The 11,450-nt window shown below is 41.9% G+C and overlaps 1 protein-coding gene across 10 annotated transcripts in view; it reads right to left on the bottom strand.

Annotated features, from left to right (window-relative positions):
• Positions 1-238: 238 nt before the first annotated feature.
• Positions 239-11,450, bottom strand: part of LOC109634322 (BAH and coiled-coil domain-containing protein 1) — a 65,767-nt gene continuing 54,555 nt past the window's right edge. For all 10 annotated transcript variants that reach the window (XM_069525421.1, XM_069525424.1, XM_069525422.1 and 7 more), the window contains 11 exons: positions 9,978-10,151; positions 9,568-9,851; positions 8,157-8,283; positions 7,942-8,056; positions 7,328-7,403; positions 5,222-5,330; positions 4,997-5,113; positions 4,730-4,891; positions 2,983-4,223; positions 2,566-2,802; positions 239-2,432 (listed from right to left, as the gene is read on the bottom strand). In XM_069525421.1, the coding sequence (XP_069381522.1) occupies positions 2,223-2,432; positions 2,566-2,802; positions 2,983-4,223; positions 4,730-4,891; positions 4,997-5,113; positions 5,222-5,330; positions 7,328-7,403; positions 7,942-8,056; positions 8,157-8,283; positions 9,568-9,851; positions 9,978-10,151 (2,852 nt within the window). In that variant the 3' untranslated portion in view covers positions 239-2,222. The remainder of the gene's footprint in view (positions 2,433-2,565; positions 2,803-2,982; positions 4,224-4,729; positions 4,892-4,996; positions 5,114-5,221; positions 5,331-7,327; positions 7,404-7,941; positions 8,057-8,156; positions 8,284-9,567; positions 9,852-9,977; positions 10,152-11,450) is intronic.

The following is an 11,450-nucleotide window of genomic DNA, read 5'->3' as shown; positions in this document are numbered from 1 at the left end:
TCATATCACACACACACACACCCACATTGGTGAAGGTAGGAACATATTTTGTGCTTTGAAGATTTTGTTATTTGTGTTTTTATGCAGAGCAAAATTGTTTAATCTTCTAAAATCAAGTTTTTAAAATAGGTGAAAAATGCTGAGTGAAACATACATGTGTTGGTGGAAAATGGCAGATGGAGTCAGATGAAGGGGACAGAGCCAAACATAATATAATTAATTCACAGAGGATTGTGGATGAGAAGAATCCAGTGTTGCTTTATTTCTTTTCACTACATGGCCTCTACAAGACCAGTTTTATTTAAGAAATGCAAATGCGACATCACACCAATAAAAACAATGTCACATTCTCATAAAGCGCTCTTGGCATGAACAAACAGCAACAATGACAATAAATAAAACGTTGGCCAACAAAAAAAATAACTTTGTGAACAAAGAATACTTAAGATTGCATAAACAAAACAAAAACCAGACAAAATGTACTTGGCACAAATTAAATAAACTTAAGTAATTTTCAGATTGAGTGAACCTACTCTATGTCCATTGCTTTGTGAATCTGATTGTCCTTCACAGTTAGCATTTGAGTATGTGCGTGTACTGTACAAAATAGACAAAGATGGCTGATGAAACTAAAATATACTAATTCCAACATAGTTGTCAGCACTCAACATCTTACTTTGTCAGTACCTTGACCTTCATAGTCACACTCCCAGGCGGCCTTTAGCTGCACATTTTTGTACTAAACAAAACTGCAGGTACATGTGCAAGAAACCATTGTCACAATGCAAAGCCAATATATATGCAAGTATATGCAAGGACAAGTATTCTAAGTTACCAGTGATTTCTGATTTGAGTTCAGTACAGGTGCGTGACATATGTTAAATTTAAATAAAGAAAATAAAGATATTAAAGACACTTTGGTATTTTGTAAGTTATAATGTGCTGAACCAATGCATCCGTGAGAGCAACGCACATGATTTAACACATTTTCATTAAAAGACCCAGTCTTGTTCAGAATTTATTTGAGTGGACATTATTATAGTGATGCCAGGACACTCATCACACACAGATATTGTGTCATAACGGTTCACTCATATCATTACTCTTAAACCATTTTTGACCCGTGATTGCAGTCCATTGGGATCTGCCTTGTGATGATGACCAACTGAGAGGTACATAAATAATTTTTTCTCTTGTTTTTTTCTCTCATTTGTTTTTTTAATAGGATAACAAAAATGCAAAGTTACAGAACACGTATACCAAAAAGCCACTTGACCTATTTTTAAACAGGATGACCCCTCTCTCTCAGAAAGTGTGTCTCGTCCTGTTGTAGACTAACTCCTTCTGTCTTTGTCTGTGCTCTGTCTGTCTCTGTCTCAGCAGGGCATATGCAGTGCAACACTAACATCTCCAATCTTGACTTCCCAAAGCAAAGGAAAAACAAGGTAATGTATTTCACACCCATATAAAAATAAATCAATCGCAAACATGGAAAGATACATCTCATATATATACAATAAACTCCTATATAAAATAGCTTTTATGTACATATAGACAACAGACAACAATACAATAACTGAACTGTACAATGTACACCTGAACAGTTAAGACAGGCGAGAGGTACTGAAGTGTATGGCTTGATTGGGAAATTTTCAAAATATTTACAGACATCAACTTTACATCCTTTACATGTTTTAGACTTCCCTGGAATGAAGAGGTTTGGGGAGAGCCCCGTGCCTCACTTTCGTTTCCATTCCCCCCCGGTAAGGCTACCTTTAAAGAATTGGTCCGCTGAGACTCTTCAGCCTCATGGTATTTCGCACAGTCCAATGCAATCTCAGCTCTCCTTTTGTGACATATGATAGGAGCTGGAAGCATAAATCCTAAAACCAGTTATGAAGCTGTCAATCACATGGGATCTATTAAAAAGAGATTAGTTTGACGATTGAAACGCCACTTATTGAATTTTGCGATGCCCAGGAAGACCCAGACTTTCTACTATTCCTCTTGAAAGGATCAACCAGTTATGGACATCCCCTTCACTTCTAACAAAGTTAGATGCCAATAGACTCCAGTGTGTAACCTCAGACAGCCCTGCATTGGTGTTGACATTTAGTCCATGGGTCCTTGAGGCATACCCAAGGAACAATTTGCGTCTTCCAGTGCTGAACTGTCATATCGGTAAAGTCAGAGGAGTCCTTCAGTAGTGTCCTCATGGAGGCTCAACACAGGATGGAAACCCCTTCAGCAGTGACCAACTGACCAGCCATGGGGTCATACGTCCCAGCCAGGTAGTAGAGGTCTGAGGAGGTACTGTTCGGCTTCTGAATGCGAGTCAGACATTCATACTCCTCCCTGCTCACCACCTGGCACTTATGAGAGATTGTCTGGACGTCGTTCTCATCCTCATGACATGACTGGTATAGGGCGTGCTGGATTATGAAAAGACAAGTTTAGTTTCATCATTATAACCAACAAATAAAGAAAGTAATTTGAAAAGTCCAATATGCAACAAATAGCACGGTAATATCATCTATTAAAGTGTAAACCTCCATCATTACTTACTTTTCCATCTCGATGCCTTTTGCCTAGCTTTGTCTCTTCAGGGTGGTAGAACCATTTCACTTTAACCACCATACTAGAGGTCCAGGATTCCCAGAAGTTCTCAATTCGTCCAATGTATGGAAGATTCGGGCGTCCAGCTGAGAGGAACACGGCACAGTCTCCCACTCTCACTGTGTCCCTGCCTCGTACAATAGCCTTATAGAAAAGTTTCCTGGCCTTGCCCTTAAGACCTCGCCTCTGTGGAAAACCAGACACTTTAGCCAATATTTTAAAGTGACAATTTATGATTATTATTGATATTTCTTGACTTCTATTGACTTAGTATATTACATTCACTGAAATGTTATTTTCAAAGCAAAAAATCACAAATCCTTGCTACACTTGTATGCAGTAGAAACAAGGATATGCTATTCTCACCTGTGTAGGGTTTCCTGACCATCTCCACATTTGTCGGCCTGCTAGGAATACAGACATCTTGGGCCTCGGAATAAATGAGTTATCATCAGTAAGCATCCTTGGTTTCTTCATGAATTCCTTAGGTTTAGGGGTGGAGCTGTTGCAATCTTTCCTCTTTAAAGACTTGCTGTTGGACATCTGATCTGTCGTGCCACCTTTAGTATTGGAAACAGCAACAGCTTTGGCCACAAAGGATTGCTGATGTGACCTTGAAGACGTAGTGGGTTCAGACGGTTGGAGGAGCCGCCGGTGGGAAGACAGACAACTCTGCAGCATTAGAGTAGAACTGTCCTCATCCTCTGAGCTGTAGGATGAATCATTGTCTGAGGAACAGAGGCTGGAACTGGAGAGAGAGCCTGAAGAGGAGGAGCTAGAAGAACCAGAAGAGGAGGAGGAGACAGAGAGACGAGAGAGGAAACTGCCAGGTGTCCTTAGTCCTCCTGAGGCTGCAGCCAGTGCAGCCCTCCTCCTCTCCTCCTCTTCTTCTTCTTCATCATCATCATCCAGATCAGAGTAGGAGCTGTGACAGTCTCGGTGGGAGCTGAAGCCCAAATCGCCATACTCCCCCAGACGCAGAGAAGGGGAGGGCTTTCTTTGGTGTGTGGTACCTTTCAGTAGAAGTTCGACCCTGGAGGCACCACCCTTTTTATTGTCTTTAACCAAAAGGACTGGGTGCGAGTAGGCCTCTGTCGTGGGCATACTACTCACACTGGAAGATCCACCTCTTAACAGTAGAGCCTTGCTGTTCTTTGTCTTGGGGGAGGTCACTCCTTCATGATCTAACTTGACAAGGAACTCTTGTCCAGACTTCCTACCCCTTGGCGGCTCATCTTGTCTGCGCTTCTGGCCATACAGTCCACTTCTGGGGCCCAGAGATAAATCTGGACCTGTAGACTGAGTACAAAAGGAGGAGTAGCCATTTGCAATACTGCTAAATGAGTCTACCTCAAAGGAACTGCTACTAAAAAGGCCCTTGGCTGGGATGGAAGCCGGTGGCTGGGTTTGAGGCAAAGGAAACCGGTCATCGTCCTTCCCTCTTAAGACCTTCCTGGGTACCCCATTGAGTTGAAAGAGATTGTCGGACGTCCTCTTTCTGGTGTTGGCCAATAAGGGCCAACCCAGGAAAGGTGAAGGATTTTTATTGGCACTCTCAGCTTGTTGCTGCTGTTGCTTTTGTTTTTTCCCAGAACCCTTTGGTCTCCCTTAAATGAAGAAAACATATATAATATGTTTTAGCCACACAGTCCGATACACCGGCCCCACAATATGTCCTGTTGTTGTAAAGCTAATGCTTCTTTATTACAGATATATAGAGTTTATGTTGACACTGTGACAGCGATATAATGACTTTACTATTATCATCCCACCCCAATTTGTGTGCATGATTAACACACAAAATTGACACAAAATTATGAATCCTTCTTAATATCATGAATATGTACTAAGAAACCACAACAATTACAAGTAAGCTACTTGGAAATAACACCTCTCTGACTAAGAGTGAATAAGCATAACTATTCAAAACCTAAAAAAATAAATCATCTTTCTACAAGATCATGCTTTTCAAATTAAATAGAGAGAATATTAGAGAAGGAATATTTCCACATTACGTGGAGCTATAAAACATTTATTAAAATGTTTCACTAAATGTAAGAATACTAAATCAAATTTTGAAGTTTATAATAAAATAGTTGGTGCTCATCCTTACCCGGTCTTCTTTTGTGAACATTTAGCGTTTGACTACTTGTTAGAGAGTTCATAGTGTTGAGTCTGTCAGAGTGTCTGTCACTGATGGGGGCCTGTTCAAGACTGGAGCTTCTCTTGGTTGTTGTCCCGCTGGATACCAGCAGGGCAGGAGATAACTCCCCACCTAGAGGAGAAGGGGGTAGAATATTATTAGCATTTAGTAACAGGTGGACAATACATTGTAACATAAAAGGACAAATTCCTAGACACAAAGAGAGGAAACACCCACAGTGAATCTGGTATCCTGGAGGCAGGAGGCGGATGTTTGGGAGAGAAATCTTCCCTCGGTCTCCATCATCAAACTCCACCATCACCCCTCCTTGTTTCCCCTCATCAGATGAAGCACCTATAAGGACCAAAGTTGCACTCTGTCACATGTAGGAAACAATTGTATGTACATGCAGTAAAATATTAAGTTGAGGAAAAACAGAGATGGAAAAATCTGATGTCTCACCTCTGCGGACATAGCCTGGATATAAGCAGCGAGAGCGTTCGCTCCAGTAAGCACACACTCTGGTTCCCTCGCTGAGCAGAGCCTCTGACTCTGGACGTATATCCAGGACCTGAAAGCCAGACCAAAACATGATTAAGATTCATTACATGCTGCACACAAGCACACACAGACAGACACATACACATAAACACACACACATACACTGTGAGAGCAATGGAGCATTGTGCATGGGCAGCCACTGTGCCACGTTTCCAAGCGGCACTTATCTCATGCCAATGTGCCAGTCAGGGCTGAAAAGAACGGAAGCCATGATGCAGTAAATCCTGACTTGCTGAGTAATACTAAAGAGGGCCTGAATAGAGGGCTTGTGATTGCAGGTTGCCAGATCTTCCCTCCAACAATGCAGGCAGCCCCAGCATCCGCCACTCAGTGGGGGCTCTTTCAGGTTGCTTTCATTTACTGTTGCCATGGCAAGGGACCCTTTGACTGATGAGGTGTGGATGTGGCGGTAGAGGGTGGGAGGGACACATGGGCTTGGAAGAAGGAGTTCAGTGAAAATAGGGGTATTGGTGTCATATAAATGGCTTTTGAGCTAATTTAAAGACAAGAAGTATGGCATAATTAGAGCCAGCTGCTATCAGATGAGTGTTTAGATAAGACTAGAACTGCTTGAATGGTGTAGAACTTCCAGCAGAGAAAGTGAGATAATATGAGCAAGTGTACATCAATGGAAATAGACGTAGATAAGCCTTCAAATAGTACAAGGATGCAAGGATAGAATTTGTGAAGGGGAGTATCTTTAATTGCAGGACAACACTAACCTGATGAATATTGATCTTGGGGACAGTTAAATGCTATGATAAGTCTTAGCCAATAGACAGATTAAAACAATAATAAGATACTGGACTTCTTTTATGATTTTGTTCGAAAGATCAAAATAAAAGTGATAGGAATTGTATTTGAATCCAATGCGCCAGGGACAAAGTATTAATCTAAAAAATATTGGCATTTAAATTTGTGTACATGATGTGCTGAGTATTTCATTCTGCTTTAATTGAAAACTTTATGGGTATGGCTATTGAGTGCTCAGGACTTGCAGTGAAAATGTATGCTAGCTATAACCCTTCAACAAAGAATCAAACGGCTCAGGTCAATACATGCTGCACTTAACCATAATAACAGACATTTCAGCTGGTTCCAAAATATGTTTACAGTTGCAGAAATGTATATTCAAGTGATCACAAGACCATGTTAGAAGAGGGCCCAGCACTGTTATCTTGCCTTCATTTGTGAGTTAAACTCTGCTCTACTCTTCCAGGGTCTTCATGTCCGGACACTCCATTGTGTGCAAACACAAGTCATGTCCATAGTTAGACAAGATGTGAGTAATGACGACATTGTGTTCGGAGACCGTACTCCACAGAAACCTATATCTTCTCAGTCAAAAAAAATAAAAAGGTCACCTCCAGCAGTGAACATTAACCTACCATTCTGGATGCAAAGCACACCAGGAAGTGCAGGTTAATTCAATGTAAATGAAAACCACCCAAGAATGTGCTGTGGTTTCTCCGATGTATAATTATATCTCATTATAGGGATGACTGTAATTGTATCTTAATAAGAAACTAGAAGGGGATCACAAATACAAATGATCTCATCCAAAGAAAAAAACATGCTACTGTGCACAAAAAGGAGATCATAGTGTGTGTGTGTGTGTGTGTGTGTGTGTGTGTGTGTGTGTGTGTGTGTGATCGGATGATTTTTTGTCTTTCAGCCTGTTACTTTGGCCAGTAGGGATGTAAAGTTCACACGATCTCCCGTTTAAACTCCAAAACCTGAATGAATCCAGGTGTTCGTGGGATTATTCCACCCACAGACATTCACAGACACTTACACACATAAACTTAAAGAGGTTTCGATGTCCTCAGTTATCCTGAGATTCAAAGGAGGTTAAAAGAGAGAAAGCAAAGGAAGGACACGGAGGAATGCAAAAAGGGGTGAGAAGGATGCTCAAGAGAAATAGAAGTGTTGAGCGACCCAGAAGACCAAACAAGTGTTAGCTTTTCCTGGAACAAAGAGTGTTTTAGTGCAGCGGGTTGAACTCACAGCTTCCTTTAGCAGTTGCTCCAGCGAATAGATTCTTGGGCGGTTTCCTCTTTCACCATCGATAACAATGCTGAAGCTAAAGAAAAAGCACAGATAAGAAAATAAAAGATGAGGTTTTTTCCAGATGCTTGTTTTATATTTGCCTGATCCCATGTCATAGGTTACTCCCACTCTGCTTTTGTAAGAGCATCCCTTCGCTGCTTGAGCCAGAGGAGCTGTATTGATAACCAGAGCTACTAGGGGACGATGTGAGGTTTGATATGTAAGGAAGACAGAGACTAAAAACTTGGATACTAGAGAAAACTTCTAGTGCATGAGCTCTTATGATTGGTTGAAATCTAGAAGGATGTATTTGCATTAGTTGGTTCATGTCATTGTAGCAGAATTAACACTTACAAAGGTACAAACATTTCACTGTAATTTGAGGGAAGTAATCTAGAACTGCTTTCAGACATGAACTGAAGTCTGGACATTTTCCTGAAATTATCCGGAGCAGCAGAATGTGAGTACCAAAACAAAGAACTCAACTTGGAAAGCCACAGATTTTTCGGACAAATGTGGTGTCGACACAAGGATGTGAAAACCATCACTTAAACCATTGCACAGGTGCTTACATGTCTGGGAGCTCCAGAGTGTGGATCCTGGCAGCGTAGAGAAGCTCATCCTCCTTGGAGATCAGCACCTTCAGTCCATCGGTTAACAGCTCTTTGGTCAGGACACAGTTAGGAACTGCATGAAGAAAAGCAAACATAACAATTAATATTTCAAAATCACGGACATTATCTGCTGCTGGGAACCCTATTGCAAGAAATGCAGTGTATTGTCTTACATTCGGGGCTTTTGTTGAATGAACAGTTGCTGTCTTCCTCCTCTTCCGAGAAGCTGCTGCCATCCATCTGAAAGCCCTCGTCTGCCGCAAAGCTCTCCAGAAGCCGACTCACCGCTCTCCCCTTTGGCTGCAGAATGGAACAGACGGAATGGACAGAAGAAGAGATGGATGTGTGGATGGTTAAGAAAAAATGTTTAGATAGAAAGTGTGATGAAAGAAAGAAGAAATTGTTTAGTGTGCAACTCAAAGTAGCAGCTATCCACAGGGGACTTTGCAGTGCCTGTATCATGTCCTATCTGTAGCCATTTTAATCTGAAATGTTTTTTCACTCTGTCACAGTAGAAGGTGTGAGACCCCCACTCCCACAACTTTCCCACAGCTTTTCTCCCAGCCTCTCCTCCCATAGGTTGGGCTGTGTGCAATCTGCAAATCACTATTAATAGTTCTACGGGAACAGAGAGATAGCGCCAGATTTGTTCAAGGAATGTATGAAGGGTCAGATTTTCATACGTTTGGATTCATTTTTGGCAGTTTGTACGTGCCTGGTTCCTAAGTGAAGGTTTTGGCTGAACCCAAACACACACAGCCAACATCCCTGAATGTCCACGACTGACTAAGAGTTGAGTTTCTGATGGAGTTAGACCATTGGTCAGTTACAGGCGGCCAAGTGTTGGGAGTTTCCCCATTGCCTGTTGCTGTTGAAACTGAATAGTTCACACTGTTTCTATTACGTTATCAGGGGCATTTACTTTGCCAACTTGGCAAATTTGCGAATTTACCAACTTTTCACACCCCCTTAGTAACTTTTTGTCAGAAAAGCACCCCAGAGACAAACTAATGACTTCCTGGACGAACGTCAGCTACTTTCCGTAGAAGACAGTCGCCAGTATTACCCCGTAAATGAGGAGCTCACTCCTCCTCTCTCCATCTACTATTCAGTTGCAGAGGAGTAGAGAAGCAGTTTTTTAACCAGATAGAGGCTTATCAATGTGAGAGACAAAAACTGTTTGTGTGAACGCAAATGACTGAATAAGTTGAACAAGACTTCAAACTGATTTCACTTTGCCAGCTCCCCGAGTGCAACGTCCATGTAATGTGAATTCTTACTAATGAATGGTTGTATTCACACCTCGGCTAAGATAAGCAGAAGACACGTGAGTGGGCGTGTTAATGCAGTTTCTATCATTTCTCTTGCTCACCTAAACAGAATATTTCCAGTACGTGCAACCACAGCTCACATTCTCTCTATTTAAACTATTTTCAAAGATACTTTCTGGCCTATTGCCTAAATTTGCCTATTATGTATGGTATTTTTATTGATATTTGTTATAGAATTTTCTAATTGTAGAAAAAGTGTATTCAGCTGCTCTTATTCTGTATATCTAAATGTCTATAAAATGTTTTTGCTAACCTTATTGATGGCCCCTCTTAACATGGTGCTCTTGCGAGTCGCCCTCTTTAGCCTCTCACTGGTGGTCGGGAAGGTGGCCAGTCCCATGCTCCTCCTGTAGCGTTTGCCTCTGGTCCCTAGGCCGCCCCACCGAGGCTCCTTAGACCGAGATCCACACGGTCTTCTGACACCTTCGAGTCTGTGATCTTCACGGTGGTTTTTGACTGCAGTGGCCAGGCCCATCCTACAGGGGGGCTTCTCCCTTACTTTGACAACCCCCTCCGCTCCAGACAGACACTGGGAGGCTGTGCAGTTCAATTAGAGAAACAGACTCAGACCAAGCCAGTAGGAGAAACACAAAACAGATGCTCCCCATGAATGTGAGGGGCAGTTTTGTTGACTCATAAATCAGTTTCAAAGGACGGTCTTACCATAAAGCTCCTGCCTCTGTTTTTTGTTCCTGGCTTTCTGATTGGCCTCCAGCTTTACAACGGACGAGGGACTCGGGCCTGTCATGGAGGAGCTAGAAGTGACGTCCCTGTGGGGTTGGGCTCTGTAGTCTTGACCTTCATCAGTATCATAACTGCCTTCCTCTTCTTCATCATCTAATGGAGATGGAAAACAATACAGCACAGAGATGCTACTATTAGGTGGGTTTTATGAACCCACTTGGCTTATCAGATCCAGCTCTTGAAGTCATTACCCACCAGTGAAGTTCTTTAACTTCCCCTCCATCATTTCACAGGCACTTCATTAGCATATAAGTAAATAGTTTAACTGTTCATTGAAATGATCTATGAAGTGCTTTGCCTCCGTGGTATTTCCTGGTGTGAACCCACATGCTACAGTGTGCTGGGGAGTGTAGGAGTGAGCATGTGTGTGTGTGTGTCACTGCACTTTCTCAAGGAGCTCTTTGGCCCAGTCAGCTAGTCTCCAGGGCTGTCAGAGCCTCTCACAGGCAAGTGTCCACAGCTGTGGCTGCACATCTAACCCAGATCAGCCAACGAGGCTGTTCGCTGAGGTGTCAAATGTCCATGCACACCCGTGTCTGTTACAAGACATTCATCAACACCTTTTCACTCACCTCACATTGCTTTTAAAGCTGGACATAAAGTAGCATTGCATACCTTTAGAGGACACCTGATTCAATTGTCAATTATACTCTACTACTGGTTTACTACATAAGGGCTGTATCTTTATTTACTAAGTTGAAACAAGTCGCATGTGCTTCAGACACTGCACTTATTACCACGGCCATTGAGGTTTTAATTGTTTGTTGGTTGATTTGTAAGTTTGTCTATACACAAGATTAAAGGTTCAGTGTGTACAATGTAGGTGATAGGGATCTATTGGGAGAAATTTAATATAATTAATCCTAGGGATGTTTTCACTTGTGTGTAATCATCTAAATTTTACAAATTGTAGTTGTTTTTACCCTAGAATGGAAGATTTATATTTAAATACTTTAGCAAGTCCTCTCTACAGAGGCTGCCATGTTTTTTACTGTAGTTCAAACTGGACCTTTTGAGTATTTATGACAACTGAAGGCTACCAAGAGTTCTCTTTCCTGTTTGTAAGGGGAGGGTGAGGTGAGGGGTGTTCAGCTGCAACACGCAACTTCACCACTAGATGTCACTAAATTCTACAAACTGAACCTTTAAACCCAATCAACTGAATGGATTAGCTATTAAGAAAATGGGTGTAGGTGTTGTTTTCCCAGGGAATAATTCATGGATCTTGATGAATAAAAACATTTAGGGGACTGATATCTATGAGTGTGTGAAATTTGGTGCAGCTTGATTTCATTTGAAGGGACTGGTGGAGGAGGTAAGTGCTCTACTGAGTGACAACCTTCATAGGTGGCTGTTCAGTCATTGATGCAACACTTCCATAGAATAGGGAAT

This window comes from Paralichthys olivaceus, chromosome 5 (assembly GCF_024713975.1).
Source record: "Paralichthys olivaceus isolate ysfri-2021 chromosome 5, ASM2471397v2, whole genome shotgun sequence".
Classification (NCBI taxonomy): domain Eukaryota; kingdom Metazoa; phylum Chordata; class Actinopteri; order Pleuronectiformes; family Paralichthyidae; genus Paralichthys; species Paralichthys olivaceus.
Note: the sequence above shows the minus strand (reverse complement) of the source record. Positions and strands in the feature narration are given on the sequence as shown.